Source organism: Notolabrus celidotus, chromosome 4 (genome assembly GCF_009762535.1).
Source record: "Notolabrus celidotus isolate fNotCel1 chromosome 4, fNotCel1.pri, whole genome shotgun sequence".
NCBI lineage: Eukaryota > Metazoa > Chordata > Actinopteri > Labriformes > Labridae > Notolabrus > Notolabrus celidotus.
In genome coordinates this window covers 37,189,883-37,206,859 of record NC_048275.1, presented here as the reverse complement: position 1 = coordinate 37,206,859, position 16,977 = coordinate 37,189,883, and the positions used below count along the sequence as shown (strand labels likewise).

Below are 16,977 nucleotides of genomic sequence, written 5' to 3'. Positions count from 1 at the left end.
AAGGGATTCGATCCTCTTCAGGCTCAGGTGAAGGGATTCGATCTTCTTCTGGCTCAGGTGAAGGGATTTGATCTTCTTCAGGCTCAGGTGAAGGGATTCGATCTTCTCCAGGCTCAGGTGAAGGGATTCGATCTTCTTCAGGCTCAGATGAAGGGATTCGATCTTCTTCAGGCTCAGGTGAAGGGATTCGATCTTCCTCAGGCACAGGTGAAGGGATTTGATCTTCTTCAGGCTCAGGTGTGGGGCAGGTCTTGGTCCGTGGCTCTGTAGTGCTTGCTGACTCAGCCAGCTCCACATCCTGTTCATGAAGCTGCGTACCTCAGCCTGAATCTTTGCCTGAGATTGTACCTCTATACCTATCAAGTGATTGGACAGTGTTTCACTCAGGTCCTCAGCAACAGTTTGAAGTTTGTCGCTGGAGATATCGCTGGCAATCCTCTCATACAGGCAAACCTCTTTTGGACCACTTCCTGTGTCCTGAACTACCTGTTCGATCATGTCTCTCACAAGCTGATCTACACTATTAATAAGCAGTACTGTTGATGATCTGTCCTCTTTCCATGATTTTCTACCGGTGATCCTGCTTCTTAGTTTAGTCCATATGTTCACGACTGACTCTCGGGCCAATCTGTGGAGAAAGAAGGTCTTCATTCTCCTGGAGAGCCTTTTCCTGAGGAGTCTCTGATTTGTTTTCTCCATCAGCTGTGCCAGCCAGGTCCTGCTCAGCATGTTCAGTTATGACTTGAACAATATGAGAAGCTAATTCCCTTGAGTCCCTGGAGGTGCTGTCAACAAGCAGGTTAAGTTCTTCCTCTGAAATGTAACTTACACTTTCAGCAAAGCCTAAGTCATTCCCTTGATTTTCTAAGATGTCCTGTGCTGCCTTGACAGTCAACATATATAATCTGTCCTCAGACTCAACACTGTTTATTTCTTCTTGTGTCTGAGTGACGGGGGTCTGAGTGATCTCCATGACCTCCTCCTGCTCAGTCTGAGACGTGTCCACAGTCTCCTCCTCTTCCTCCTCCTCTTCCTCCTACTGCTCTAATGTTGACAAAGTCTCACCTCGCTCAGCGTCCAGAGGGAGCTGTGTTGATGTTTTATGCACTGAAAAGGCACACATGAGGGCATATTATAATGTTTTATCTAAAGCTTTTTTTCAGACATGAGAGAGTCAGGGAAGTGATACCCCCCTCCTCCCTTTCTGAGTACACCACCGGCTGGTTCACCTCAGATTTTAAAATCTTATAATGTGTACCAAGCTTTAGCTGGTTGAGAACTACGTTCAGGACATTCTGACCTGATTCCTCCCTGTTTTCAAACACATTATAACATTAAAATACCGGTTAGTGCTCACTGGGAATATTCTGTATTTCTTTGAAGTACACAAAAGAGGGTGGATAATTTATAATTTCCAGTTGCTACTCAAAGAGATGTTGAAGCTCAAGTCTGTTGTTTAGATGTCACGGCCAAATTCCACCAGATCCGTCACAGCAGGTGATAGGTTTCTATTCTAGTCAATGTGTTAACTTCCACTGGATCCGCTCCGTTACATTCCGGCTGCGTCTCTGATCCGGCAGGTCGGAGCCCTCCGGATCAGATACACAAGACTTCTATTTTTGCCGGACGCCGGAGCACGACGCATCAATCTCAACAGAGCAGATGGAGCGGGACAGGAAGTCAGGTTTCACCAAAACAAAATGAAAACACCCGGTTAATTTTCAGAATAAAACACTCTGTGTTATCACCAGATTGTATTTCACTTAACTACAACAACAAACCAAAGTCATGATGAGCGGAGCCAGACTGGGGCCAAGGCTGTTGTCAGAGGGACACATTCAACCCTGACAAAAGATACTGGAATCAAGTGCCACACGCATGTGTTCCGCCTGTAACATCAGTGCGATACCGAAGCTTTTTTATTGTATAATATTTGTTTGGTGTGGAGGGGGGGCCACAGGGGGGTCCAGGTTTAGTTTTACAGGGGCACTGGCCCCTGTTGCCCCCTCCCCAGATACGCCACTGGATGTGTGTCTAACATGAGGCTGGTCCTGCTGGAAAAGGAAGTTTGTCCTTGCCTGTGTCCTGTCTGTGAGATGGGACTGGATCTGATCCTGTCTTGATGTTGGGTCTTTGTTAATAATAGAACATAGAGTATGGTCTAGACCTGCTCTGTTTGGAAAGAGTCTGAGGAGAACATTTGTTGGGATTTGGTGCTTTATAAATAAAAATTGATAATTATATGGAAAGGAATATCAATTCACCCAAACCCTTGGCCCCCATAAATGTCTGACTATTCTGATGTTTGATAATGCCAGTGTGTCAACAACCCCTGTCTCCCCTACTGATTGCTCCCTACTCTTCAGATTAAAATGAGGATGATCAGTTTGTAATCTGAGCTGTTTAAGATTGAAACAGAGAAGATTAGCTTTTACGATTTGTCACATCAAAGATTCATTGAACCGGCTGCAGCTTTATTGACGTTGTCTTAACAGAGAATACACTATGCATGATTGTTGGGATGAAACTTATCACAATAATCTTGATCCAATGATTGACTTCCGTTGTGGTGTAAACGCTCATGAGGCTGATGGACTCTGTCAGGCTCTCGGGGCCCTCAGCAGTCAGAGAGGGGAGGAAGAGTCAATAACGGACCTCCCGGGAGGCCTCGTGGCAGCGTTTTAATGCGCGTGTGGATGAAGTGGTGTGTTTACTGCCTCGGGAGTCTCCGCGCTCATTGCAGGAGCTTCAAGCGAGGCTGACGGACGCACAGCCGCTCCTAAGAGGGACTGAAGGAGCTGCTGGAGAGGGAGAAGAAGAAGGAGAAGATGTCTGTGGCAATAAAGAGAGGAATCAGCGCCAAAGCAGAGTCTAGAAAATGCGCTGCGCGTTTCTGGAGGCTTTTTCCTCACCTGGTGCTGTGTCTGTCTCTGGTCGGGTACGCAGCGCTGGGTGCGCTCATGTTCCAATATATTGAAGGAGGGGTCCCCAGTGTCCCGCAGGACTACAGTGAGTTCCTTGGTAAGATTATCACCAAGGTCCAGAGCCTCACCGGTGAGTAACTCAGGTACCGTTTTTGATGTCGGTCCCGAAATATCATTGACTACCTCTGCATGAACTTGTCCTGGTTTCACATAGTGGACTGGACCTAATCTGTCACAATACTGCATGTCCCCTTTATATTCATGCTGGTGAACTCATTTGGACCCTTTGGGCATGCGTTCTGCTTGATGCTCGCCTTAAATAATAAATGCTTCAACACTCTCAGTCATTCAATCTCAAACAAACATTGTCTCCTTCTTCTCAGAAAATGCGTCCTGCACACACCAGAACATAGTGAAGGAGGTGGAAGGTGACATGAAAGGTGGGTTCAAGTCCATTTGGCTGCAGAATCGGGACAGATGGTCCTTTTTTGGCTCCATGTTCTTCTGCTGCACAGTGTTCACAACAGTGGGTAGGTCCGCCAACCTTAGATACTGCATGTCTTCTCTGTGCATGCTCAGACTGAATGGAACCTTGAGTGATGGTCTGTCCTGTGACTGTGAGGTAGTGTGGCTTTCCTATAAAGCAGTTATGATGAACTTTAATGTGTGCCTCTTTTAGGGGGGGTTAAAAAGTAGTATGCCTAGTGTTGTGAATATCTTGGTCCAGTGTGCCTGCTTGTTTTGGCCCACTGGAAAAGATCAAACTCCTCTCTTTTTTTTACTAAAACAGCTGTCTGCAGGAGTTATGAACAGATGTGTGGCTTTGTAAGATTAACACAATTATTTAGACACTAGTGAAACTTGAACCTTGTTCTTTAGTCCATTCAAAGCTCCACTCTTTTACTGATCCTGTCCTGTTCGTAGAGAGATCTCCTCCCTTCTTTCATCTGCGTTACAGTCAGTTGTTGTGGAAAATGTGAGCACTGTGTCTTCTGGTGTGCGTGCTATAAATTAGTTTGCTGGAATCCGAAATGACAGCAGTGACGGGCTTCAAGAATGACTTTATAGAAATAGCCAATTGTCCCTCTGATGGTCTGGTTTGTGTTTGTGGGTCATAGATCCCTCAGTATTAAAGAAAATCTCCCCTCAGTAGGTCTGAATCCATCAGCAGATCAGTAATAAAAGTGTGTGACATAAAAACACCCTAAGATCTTATCATCTCATTAATAATAATAATACCTAAGTTTTATATAGCGCTTTTAAATAACTCAAAGACGCTTTACAAATAAATAAATAAATACAAATAAAGACATACAAGACAAGCAGACGACAAGGGAAGAGGTGGAAAAATTAATGTGAGGGGAATGCCTGTTTGAAAAGGTAAGTTTTTAACTGTTTCTTAAATGAAAGAAGTGAGTCAGAAGCACGGATGTGTGGGGGGAGAGAGTTCCAGAGGGTGGGGGCGGCTATGGCAAATGTGAAACAAGGGAAAGGGAAAGTTAATTAGTTGAGGTAATGTGAGGTTTAACATGAGTAGAAGAGAGAGACAACAAAACAAGGAGTTTCCTCTTTTGTTCATCAGCAGGATCAGATAGCGGAGGGAGAGTCTGAAAACAGGAGCTGATAAATTCCATGGGCTGCACGTTGAACATGTGTCTTTTAGGGTTTTCTAGGGCGCCGTTTGTAAAGTTGTGCACACTGAAAATAACAGCCACAACTCTGCATTTGGCTCTAAATTGTCTTAAAAATGTAGTGTGGACTTTTAAATGTCACTTTTTTATCACAGTTGGATGTGTGATCATTTTCCCATTTAATTTTGTTGTGACAAATATATTTAAGATTAAATCACTATTAAATCCAAATACTGAATGTCAAATGTTAAATTTAAATACAAATGTTAAATCTAAATGAGAGTCTGAAAACAGGATACAGATATCCCATCTATAGTCTGTCAGTACTTTAGACTTGATGGCCTCCAAAACTGCCATTCCAACATTTTTTGCTGAATCAGTGCCCATTTTACTTACCTGTATGAGTCAGTTCTGACAGACTGGTTTGGATATCTGTATCGCTCTATGAAGCTCTTATTTTGGTACTTCCGCTGGACGGCAGGGTGAATTTGCATATTAGCCAAATATTTAGGATTGCAGAGCAACATGTAATATTTAGATTTTACAGTGAATTTTACTTAAGTGTATTTGTTACAACTAAATTAAATGTGAAAAAGAACGAAAATATTGCTCTAAATGTGATTTTTTTTTAAAGTGACTTCTAAAAATTCACACTACATTTTTATTACGTTTTAGAGCTAAATGTGGGAAAATGTTGCTGTTATTTTCAGTGTGCACAACTTTACAAACAGTTGCCCATAATTTTCAGTGTCACAAAGTTGGCTCTCTCTTTACCTCAGCTGGTAATAATTGAGTACACCACCGGCTGGCTCTCGTGAACTACGTTCAGGACATTCTGACCTGATTCCTCCCTGTTTTCAAACACATTATAACATTAGAATACCGGTAGTGCTCACTGGGAATATTCTGTATTTCTGTAAGGTACACAAAAGAGAGTTGATAATTTGTAATTTCAACGTACCTTCCATTTGCTACTCAAAGAGATGGTGTGGCTTAAGTCCATTGTTCAGATGTCAGGGCCAAATTCCACCAGATCCATGTCCGGTCTGTCTCCCATCCGTCACAGCCCCGGATCTGATAGGTTTCCATTCTAGTCATTGAGTTAACTCCACTGGATCCGCTCTGTTGAGAAAATAAGTTATGCGTAGGCTACTTTTTTTTTACAGTAGATGTGTCAAATGATTTGATGAGCCTTCAAGATTTAGTTGAAATGCAGCCAGCAGGCATAAACTTACTTTCCTCTAACCCAAATTTGATTGTACACTGTGTACAGTACTGTTCCATAACTTCATTAATATTCAATTGCAAACTAATTCACTGAGCTCCTAAAAAAAGATCAAGGCTGCCCTTCTTTTATCGAGTGTCTGGTGTGTCTCATTATCTGACGGCAGCTGTTTTTGGATGGTTGGGATGTCTGAATAATGACAGGCGTATGGGTGCTTCATGTTCTTCCCCTGTGGAGAAAGGTCCCTTTATGACTTTATTAGAAGAGATGTCCTGCAGTGTACTGTAGGTACAATTGGTTGATGTGTCAACAGCAGGTGGTGCTGCCCTGATGGGGAGCTGGACTTTCTCTGTGGGTTGTTTTTTGTTTTCAGTTTTCAGTTATCAATACAACTGAAGAGGCAGCAAAATGTGTGCAGCTCTAAGGTCCCTGACAAATTTCCCCAAGTGGACATAAAGTGTAACACATCATATCTAGCCTACGGTCATATAGTATCATATCCTATCATTTTGAATTGTGAAAGTGTCGTATTTTATCTTTTGGTAATGTGTTGTATCTTTCTGTTCTGTATCATGTCGTACAGTTTTTAAAAATAGTCCCAGTGATTCCTTGTCAGTTAGTTAGCTTAGTAAGTTTGTGTGTGTGTGTGTGTGTGTGTGTGTGTGTGTGTGTGTGTGTGTGTGTGTGTGTTTTTTAGGGCTGTCCCACTGTCACGTCCTCAAGTCCACGAGGGCTCTGACACGAACTTTACAATGCCAAATTACACACGTACCATGAGTCTGTTATTCTGCAGAAGCACAGGTGGAAATGTTCTGCCCATAGATCTAAAATATGGACATAGTATCTGTGACATCACTCATCGGTTCTGAAGAGCTGTTTTGAGGCCAATTGTCGGTGTGAGTCATATTGCTGCTGTCGAGCGATTGTGAGGTAAAGAGGCGGGCTTTGAGCCTCCTAGCCAACAGCTACAGTGTTCCCGCCTGTCAATCAAGTCAGCTGTGCCTCTCATTGGAAGACTCGTAATCTCAATATTTTTTTAATTACTGCGTAAAAAAAAAAATTCACCCCCCGTACAGTGTGTGCTGATAGAGAAATGAGCTATCCAGACTACACTTCCAGTACTTCTGGAGCCAGCCTCAAGCAGATCCCCGATGAACTGCAGTTTTTAGCACTTCAGCATTGGACTCATATTTTTTAGAACAGAGGTTGGTTCTGCCCCATAGCTCATTGCAGACTCTGTGAAGAGGACATGATTGATCACCCTTCTGACTATGAAGTGTTCTTTATTAAAACAGTGTTCAGTTAAATGTTAATCAAAAAAGCCTGTAAATAGTCAGATCTATGTACACTACCAGTCAAAAGTTTGTAAACACCTTCTCATACTAGGGTTTGTATTTATTTTAATGGATGTAAACACCGTAGATTAATACTGAAGACATCAAAACTATGAAAGAACATATATGGAATTATTGAATGAACCAAAAAGTGTTAAACAAAGCAGAATCTGTTTTATATTTTAGATTCTGTAAAGTAGCCCCCTTTTTCCTTCATGACAGCTTTGCACACTCTTGGTATTCTCTCAGTCTGCTTCATGAAGTGGTCTCCTGGAATGGTTTCTAATGAACATGAGCCTTGTCAAGAGTTCATTTGTAGAATGACTTGCCTTCTTAATGTGTTTGAGACCATCAGTTGTGTTGTTCAGAGGTAGGGTTAGTACACAATGGATAGTCCTATTTGACTACTGTTGTAATCCAGATTATGGCAAAACCAGATTATTTCATAGTTTTGATCTCTTCAGTGTTAATCTACAATGTTGAAAATTATTAAGATAAATAAAAAACATTTTTTGATAGTTTCACACAGAGTGAAACATGTGACTGTTGAAAGAAAGCCTGAGAGTTTACTTTCCCCAAAACACTACGTTCTCATTAGCAGGACAAAATCAGCTGAGTGCTCAGGCTTGTTGCTTTGTCCACAGGGAGAGCAAAGATTGACACGAAGCAGAAGCTCCTCACTGGAGCTTTAAACAGCTAACTCTCTGTAACACACTCTGACGTGTTCTTTATGCGATTGTTAAACTGTAAACTTCTTATTCACCTCTCTGCTCGCTTATGTTTTGAAATGATTGGACGTGTAAGAACCTCTGAAAGATACATCAGTGTGATTCTTGCAGACGTGTACTGATAAGTGGTTAAAGGAAGCCAGCTAATGGCTAATGGCTCAGCGGCAACAGGAAGCCCACAGCTCCGAGCAGAGAGGGCTTTTTACATCACCACAAAAAGCCTATTAGAGCTTGTTAGAGGTTACAAGCACATTTTCCTCTGTTTGGTCTTCTTAGTTTAAAACTTCATTTGTCTTGAGACAACCAAAGGCATGAACAGAAGATCCACTGATATCTGCCACTGTATCAGTTACTGCTCATTACTTTAAAACATTTACTTACCTCACTGCATGCACTGCCTTTATGTGTGTGTGTTTACAGTGGGTACAGAAAGTAATCAGACCCCTTCACTTTTTCTACATTTTGTTATGTTACAGCCTTATTCCAAAATGGATTAAATTCATTTTTTCCCTCAACATTCTACACACAATACTCCATAATGACCAAGTGAAAAATGTTTTGCAAATTAATTAAAAATAAAACACTCAAATATTGCATGTGCAAAAGTATTCAGACCCTTTGCTTTGAAACTCAACATTGAGCTCAGATGCATTCTGTTTCCTCTGATCATCCTTGAAATGTTTCTACAACCTGATTGGAGTCCACCTGTGGTAAATTCAATTGATTGGACGTGATTTGGAAAGGCACACACCTGTCTATATAAGATCCTACAGTTGACAGTGCATGTCAGAGCACAAACCAAGACATGAAGTCAAAGGAATTGTCTGTAGACCTCCGAGACAGGATTGTATGGAGGCACAGATCTGGGGAAGGGCACAGACAACACTTCTGCTGCATTGAAGGTCCCAAAGAGCACAGTGGTGTCCATCATATGTAAATGGAAGAAGTTGAAATCACCAGGACTCTCTCTAGAATTGGCCGCCTGGCCAAAATGAGTGATTGGGGGAGAAGGGCCTTGTTCAGGGAGGTGACCAAGAACCCAACGGTCACTCTGACAGAGCTCCAGTGTTCCTCTGTGGAGATGGGAGAACCTTCCAGAAGGACAACCATCTCTGCAGCACTCCACAGATCAGTCCTTTATGGTAGAGTGGCCTGACGGAAGCCCCTCCTCAGCACAAAGCACATGAAAGTTTGCCAATAGGGACCTAAAGGACTCTCAGACCATGAGAAACAACATTCTCTGGTCTGATGAAACCAAGATTTAACTCTTTGGCCTGAATGTCTGGAGGAAACCAAAACATGTAGGGATGTTTTTCAGCGGCAGGAACTGGGAGACTAGTCAGGAAGGGAAAGATGAACGCAGCAAAGTACAGAGAGATCCTTGATGAAAACCTGCTCCAGACTGCAGCGAAGGTTCACCTTCCAACAGGACAACGATCCTCAGCACACAGCCAAGATAACAAAGGAGTGGCCTCAGGACAAGTCTCTGAATGTCCTTGAGTGGTCCAGCCAGAGCCCGGACTTGAACCTGATTGAACACCTCTGGAAAGACCTGAAAATAGCTGTGCACTGATGCTCCCCATCCAACCTCATTAAGCTTGAGAGAATGTGCAAAGAAGAATGGGAGAAACTCCTCAGATCCAGGTGTGCTAAGCTTGTAGCATCATACCTGAGAAGACTGGAGGCTGTAATCACTGCCAACGGTGCTTCAACAGAGTATTGAGTAAAGGGTCTGAATACTTATGTACATGCAATATTTGAGTGTTTTATTTTTTATTAATTTGCAAAAAATTCTACAAAACATTTTTCACTTTGTCATTATGGAGTATTGTGTGTAGAATGTTGAGGGAAAAAATAATTTAATCAATATTGGAATAAGGCTGTAACACAACAAAATGTAGAAAAAGTGAAGGGGTCTGAATACTTTCCGTACCCACTGTATGCTGTATATGAATGTCTGTGTGTCTGTCTATCAATATAAACTTAGTTTTTAGTCACAAAGAGGAAGTGTGATGCATTTAACAATCTTTATTTATAAAGCACCAAATCCCAACAAACGTTCTCCTCAGACTCTTTCCAAACAGAGCAGGTCTAGACCGTACTCTATGTTCTATTATTAACAAAGACCCAACATCAAGACAGGATCAGATCCAGTCCCATCTTACAGACAGGACTCAGTCTGATCTCATCTTAATCCACCATGAGCAGAGCACTTTGCAGCATTTAGCAAGTTACAGTGGTAAGGACAAACTTCCTTTAACAGGCAGAAACCTCCAGCAGGACCAGACTCATGAAAATCTGATATTAAAGCAAAGACACCTTCTGCTGTTAGTGTTTAGATCAACCTGTGGGATCTATAAACTGAAGCATTTACAGTATGTCTAAACACTGAGGCCACTCTCTAAAAACTGCAGAGTAACATGTTGTAAGGAGATGCGGGAAACAAAATCTGGGCATCTCCAAGCTCTCTGTCCCATTAGAAAACTTGGTATGAATGTGTCAGCTGATACACACTCATGGGTATGAGGGCTGCCGTCTGCTCTGTATACTGTCTTACTGATGCACCCTCCTACAACTTACCTCTGTGAATCATCATTCTCCTCTTTGACTGCATTGAAGACTAAGTACAGGGCTCGCTTGCATTTGGAGAACGATCCTAGAGTCTGCCTGTCTTCCATCACTCCAAGAATTGAGAAACTGTTTAACTCATTAATTATTAGGTGAGCTCATCAAGTGAGTTATTGTTAAAGCTGACATATCATGCAAAATCAACTTTTTAATGGTTCTCTACCTGAAATATGTTTCCCTGGCATGTCTACAAACCCCCCGAAAATGAAAAGAATCCATTCTGCCCCTGTTCTGATTTCTCCACCTTTCTGTAAATGTGTGTGAAACCAGCCGTTTCAGTTTTCAGTGTTTTTCAGACGTCACAACGCCATCCGGTCTGTAACTGAAGTCAGAGCTCGGAGCTTGTTCAGCCCATAGAATGTATAAAATACAACTCAACCCCTCCTCTGTTTTTCATTCCCTGCACACGTGTGGTAACAAGGAGCTTAGGAGGGAGGCATGCTAGTTGTAGGCTGTCTTAATAAACACAAAGGTCGGTTTTACTCCCCACGTCTGCAGATTTGAAGATCTAGTGGATGATTTTTATTTATCATGGAAAAGTGCTAGCACTAGTTAGCATAGCCACATAGCTACATGTTTGTAGCTGTAGCTGTAGCTGTGTACCATGACACACGTCGACATACTGACAAATAAAACAACAAGAAACACAAAATCTGTGACCAATCCTTCAGAAAGGTTCTGCTGCAGGCGCCTCTCCGTCAGGATCAGATTCTGGATCAAATTCAGAGGGTTGAAGTAACGTGGGTCTGTGAGCAGCCGTATCTATTCAGCCAACATTTAAACATTAGATCAATGTGCTGGAGAGCCGAGGCCACATCCACTTCCTAAGGGGGCGTGGTCAGAGAGCTCATTCTCATTTAAAGGCACAGACACAGAAAACAGCCTGTTCTGAGCAGGGCTGAAGAAGAGGGGTTTTCAGACATGCCAAAATCTGATTTCAAAGTGTTTTTTTGAGCAATAAACTTTAAAGACATGTTTTGGGGACCTCTTAGACCAATATATCTTGATGAAAAAGAGCATAATATGTCACCTTTAATACTTTGAGATAAGAATGTGATGTCCTATTGCAAATATTCCAATCTAAATGTTCTGAAGTAATAAGCTTAATTACTATGATGTAGTCTGCAACACTGTTATGATAACTTCTGTTATGATTTGTTGAGCTTTCTGCAAATTATTTGAATAAGTAGCAAACATTAGTTCATTACTTTAAAGTTAAAGCACTTAATAAAAGTCAGAATTAGACTGGTAATTTTAAATGTCTGGATTTATTTAACAGGGACATGCCAGTCTTGCTACTGTTCATTTTCTGAAAGCTTTTAAGATCAATTACTTGAAAAGTATAAATGCTGTAATGTTGAGTCCACAAGGAATAAAATGACCCTCTGTTTTAAAGTATACAAGTGGTATTTACATGATTCAAATTGGAGTGTTTTCTGTTTATCACTATGGAACAGGTCTGAAGTATTTAGATTGATAAGTTTAACAATATAAATCGTTCCAAGGGCATCTAATGGGGCGTTCACACCAAACGTGAATAAAATAATTCTCGCGAATGAATTACAAGTAAAGTCAGTATACAGACGCGAGTAGACATGAGTAGTGGTCTGGTGGCGCGAATTGGGAGAATGTTTCAAATGATTTGCACGAATGACGCAAACCATTCACGTGAATAGCACTACGCGCAAATGATTCGCAAGAGTTTAAATATTTGAACTCCAGCAAATCCATCGTGGCACGATAGCCAATCAGCGTGCAGATCACACGGTGACGTGTGTTGTGTGACTTATGGACCAAGCGGCAACCTCCGATCTCAAACTATGAAGCCCATGCGGAAGTGTTATAAACTACAATTCATTGAGAATCCGCTTGAGGCTGGCTGCAGAAACACCAGAAACCACATAGACATGAATGGGAAAAAGACGATCTTTACAGCAGAAATAAACATGTTTACAGCCTGGTTCAAAAAACAGCTTGGCTCTATGTAGCTAATCTCTCTATCAGCACACACTGTACGGGGGGTGGATTTTTTTCTAACACGAAGGTTCAGAAGATATTAGGATTCTGAGTTTTTGCCCAAATAAGGACATGACTGACTTGACTCCCGGTCGGGAGCACATAGTTGTTGGCTAAAGGCTGATTTATACTTCTGCATCGAATCGACGGCGTAGCCTATGCCGGGGGTCCGCGTAGCTCCCGTACCTACGCAGTGGCCTACGCACGTAGCTGACGTGCACCTCCTCCAAAATGTAAGTACGCATAGAATCAACGCGGACCGCAAGCCCTGTGATTGGTCCGCTCGGTGGCATTGTGTTTCGCACTAGTGATGGGAATTCCGGCTCTTTTTAGGGAGCCGGTTCTTTTGGCTCGGCTCACTACAAAGAGCCGGCTCTTTCGGCTCCCAAGTGGCTCCTCAGATTTTTTCTTGTTTGAATTAATGTATGACCCAAAATAATGTAAAATTAGGCCTATATGTAAAATGAATAACTAATGTAAAAAACATACATTACATCAAATGTTTATTATTATTATTAAGGCTTTATTTATATACTCAACACGGAGTAGTGTTCTAAAAAAAAATATTATAAAGTACAAAAACAAGACCCATCTCAATTAGACAAAACGTCCAATCTCTGATTGTATATTTATTATTTATAAACTTTTAAACACCTTCATTAACAGCAGGTTCCCTTCACTGCCTTTATTCTTCCAACTGCACTGATGGATAAACAGTTCCAATACCATGACTTGGATGACTGAGATCCTTCACAGACAGTTTTAATGTACCTTTGCAGATTTTTTGTGTACCCTGATTGATGACACTGTCACCTTGCACAGTCTACATTCTGCCTTTTAAGAGTCTATGCCGTTGAACTGTGTCTAAAGTTTACTGTGTTTCCTGCAGTCACTCTTTTTCTCACCTTTCCAGTGCGTTCTCTCTGTCTGTAGCGCAAATTCTCCCTCTCATCTCCCTCCTGTTGGTGTGCTCACTGTGCTGTGTGTGTCTGTAACCCCTCCCCTCCCCGTTCTGCTCAATGTAGACACGTGATTGGTCAAGACGCCACCATGTCTTGACCAATCACGTTAGGCTTAAACAGAAAAAGACGAGAATAAAAAAAAACGGCTCCCAGACAGGAGCCAGCTCCCGTCGTTCACTTAAAAGAGCCGGCTCTTAGAGCTCGATCGTTCGCGACCGACACATCACTATTTCGCACATTTATATAATTTCCGGGATCCCGGATATCGGCCACACATCGGCCGTGTATTTCATCTCCTCCTCTCTATTCTTCATGTAATCATGTCTGTATGATAAACAGCAACATGTATCAGCTGTAGATTAACATAACACGCTCTGAATCTCTGTGGAAAAGTAAACAGAGATCATAGCGGGACTGGAAGCAGGCGACCGGCTAACAGAGAGACTACACTGCCGGCGGAGTATTGCTGCGCGACACGGACACATCGACGCACAAGTATGTGGTGCTCGTGTCTCCTCAGAAGTATAAATCAACCTTAAGAGGCTCAAACCCCGCCTCTTTACATCACACTCTCCCTGGTTGAGTTCTGCATTTCCAATACGGCTGCCGCAGTCGATTGGCTTCAAAACAGCTCTCAGGAACAGATGGGTGACGTCACAGATACTACGTCCATATTTTATACAGTCTATGGTATGGACCAGCAGAGATTCCCTCATCTGGAATATATGGGACACTTTGATTATATTTCTGTACGGCTTTCCCAAACTCTGTGACTCTACCGTTTTGTATCAGATCAGGAATAAATAGGAGCTCACTGTGAGGACAGAGAGGGAGGAGGATTATCTGCTGAGTTGTGAAAACTTTGTCTGTCACTTGAATCCTGCTATCTGTTGTAGTAGGGAGTTAGCCCTGCCCCTTTCAGAATAACCAGCTTCCCCATTCAATGTCTTCAAGCTCAACCTTGTTTGTTAACAACGGACTCTCGCGAATATTCGCGTCCTGAGCACTCGCGTACACGCGATTTTGACGTGCGAATAGAGCGAGTAATCACAAAACATTCTTGCGTCCGTGTTCGCGCGAATAGCGTGATTGTTCACATTTGGTATGAACGCACCATAAGAGTGCAAATGGTAGTAAGCATGTGCTTAATCGATGTTACAATTATGAGGGGGTCCTTGGAAAAGTTCTCACCTGTAAGGGGTCCCTAGGCCCCAAAAAGATTGATAACCCCTCGTGTAGAGACATTCTTTACTGTCAGGTCCATCAATCAAAGAATGTCTCTAAATCTCACCACAGTGTTGATTTTCTTCATTTCTCCTGCAGGCTACGGAGAGATCTATCCAGTTACCCTCCTTGGTAAGGTGGTGTGTGTGTTGTACGCCATGGTGGGCATCCCTCTCATGCTTCTCGTCATCCTCGATGTGGGAGACTTCCTTGCTATGCTGATGACACGAGCCTACATCCAGATACACACCTTCTTCAAAGACTTCCGCTCCCACAAGTGGTCACCCCGACAGGAGGAGAGGAGAGTAGATACTTTGAGCTGCCGGACCCTGGAAGATGGTACCTTTGTTTTTAGCCATGATGTGGTGGGACTCAGCGAACCCCTCGACATCCGGCAGGTGCTGCACAGCCAGGCGGACATACGACAGAAGTCCATTCAACTCCAGAATAACAAAGAGATCTTTGAGAAAATCCTGGCCAGGGAGGACTTACTAAGAAAAGGTCCACTGCTCAGGACCCTCTCATGTCCAGAACTAGCCCGGATGCCACACAAATACAGAGGCTACACCATCTGGGACTTCACAGGGTTGGGGGATGGAATGGAAACACTGGATGTACCCTTCATTCTCATCCTTTTCATTGTGTTCGCCTACATTTTGTTTGGTGGTTTGATTCTGCCATTGTGGGAAACTGAGTTCAAAGGCTTTGACCCCTACTACTTCTGCTTCATCACACTCACCACCATCGGTTTTGGGGACATTATACCAAATCACCCCAAGTACTTCCTGCTGACTTCACTTTTTATCATCGTTGGCATGGCCATCATGTCCATGGCCTTTAAGCTGTGCCAAACACGACTTGTGATCTGCTACCGCCAGTGCATTAAGTTCATCAGCAGGGGAAATGCTGAGACATTCATAAAAGAAGACAGCGACTAGTGACCAGGGGAATATCTGCCCAGCGTAGAGGGTTATACAAGCTTACAGTCCTGATTTTGAGGCAGGCTCAAATGGGAGATTGTGTTTACTGGTACAGTGGGATCTTTGCTGGCTGTTCAACTGTAAGCATGCACAAAATAAAAACAATGCATGTGTCCAAAGCCTTCGCCCAGTGAAGGACAGTTACTCAAAATGACTCCTATCAATAAGAACTGTTAAAGTTACATATCTAGTTACAGTCTAATTACAAGGAATGACCACTAGCTGTAAGTGTCACGTTTGGCTCTGAATCAGGTCTTCACTTTTATGACTGTCCTCTAGGAAACCCAAACAAAATGCCTCATACATTTTAAATAACCAAACTGACTTGCTTTAAAAGCAGTTCTTCAAAATGAAATTGAAAGGCGTGTTTGTATGTAATTGTATAGTTGTTTGTATATATCTTCTCTGGGTCCGTTTGCTAAAACTGGACCTGCATACTTGCTCTGATTTAAAAATAAAAGCTCAGGCAGTCAGCAGCTGAGACCTCATTTCCTTAAAAGTTGGGTAAAGTGTAAAAAGCCCTCAGGCATTAAAAACAGACATGACTCTGTAGTGGAAGTCACTGCATTAAAAACAGACATGACTCTGTAGTTGAAGTCACTGCATTAAAAACAGACATGACTCTGTAGTTGAAGTCACTGCATTAAAAACAGACATGACTCTGTAGTGGAAGTCACTGCATTAAAAACAGACATGACTCTGTAGTGGAAATCACTGCATTAAAAACAGACATGACTCTGTAGTGAAGATCACTGCATTAAAAACAGACATGACTCTGTAGTGGAAGTCACTGCATTAAAAACAGACATGACTCTGTAGTGGAAGTCACTGCATTAAAAACAGACATGACTCTGTAGTGGAAGTCACTGCATTAAAAACAGACATGACTCTGTAGTGGAAATCACTGCATTAAAACTGACATGACTGTAGTGGAAATCACTGCATTAAAAACAGACATGACTCTGTAGTGGAAATCACTGCATTAAAAACTGACATGACTCTGTAGTGGAGATCACTGCAATCAAAACAGACATGGCTCTGTAGTGGAAATCACTGCATTAAAAACTGACATGACTCTGCAGTGGAAATCACTGCATTAAAAACAGACATGACTCTGTAGTGGAAGTCACTGCATTAAAAACTGACATGACTCTGTAGTGGAGATCACTGCATTAAAAACAGACATGACTGTAGTGGAAGTCACTGCATTAAAAACAGACATGACTGTAGTGGAGATCACTGCATTAAAAACAGACATGACTGTAGTGGAAGTCACTGCATTAAAAACTGACATGACTCTGTAGTGGTCGATCACTGCAATCAAA

At 42.4% G+C, this 16,977-nt stretch overlaps 1 protein-coding gene across 2 annotated transcripts; it reads left to right on the top strand.

Moving 5' to 3' along the window:
* Window positions 1-2,690: 2,690 nt before the first annotated feature.
* kcnk18 (potassium channel, subfamily K, member 18) lies at window positions 2,691-16,125 on the top strand. Of its 2 annotated transcripts, none has more exons than XM_034681298.1 (3): window positions 2,691-3,054; window positions 3,308-3,364; window positions 14,772-16,125. In XM_034681298.1, the coding sequence occupies exons 1-3, from the start codon at window positions 2,829-2,831 to the stop codon at window positions 15,608-15,610; spliced, it is 1,122 nt and encodes a 373-aa protein (XP_034537189.1). In that variant the 5' UTR covers window positions 2,691-2,828; the 3' UTR covers window positions 15,611-16,125. The 2 variants fall into 2 exon arrangements, with proteins under 2 accessions (XP_034537189.1, XP_034537188.1); XM_034681297.1 differs by having other exon boundaries at window positions 3,308-3,454.
* Window positions 16,126-16,977: the final 852 nt, after the last annotated feature.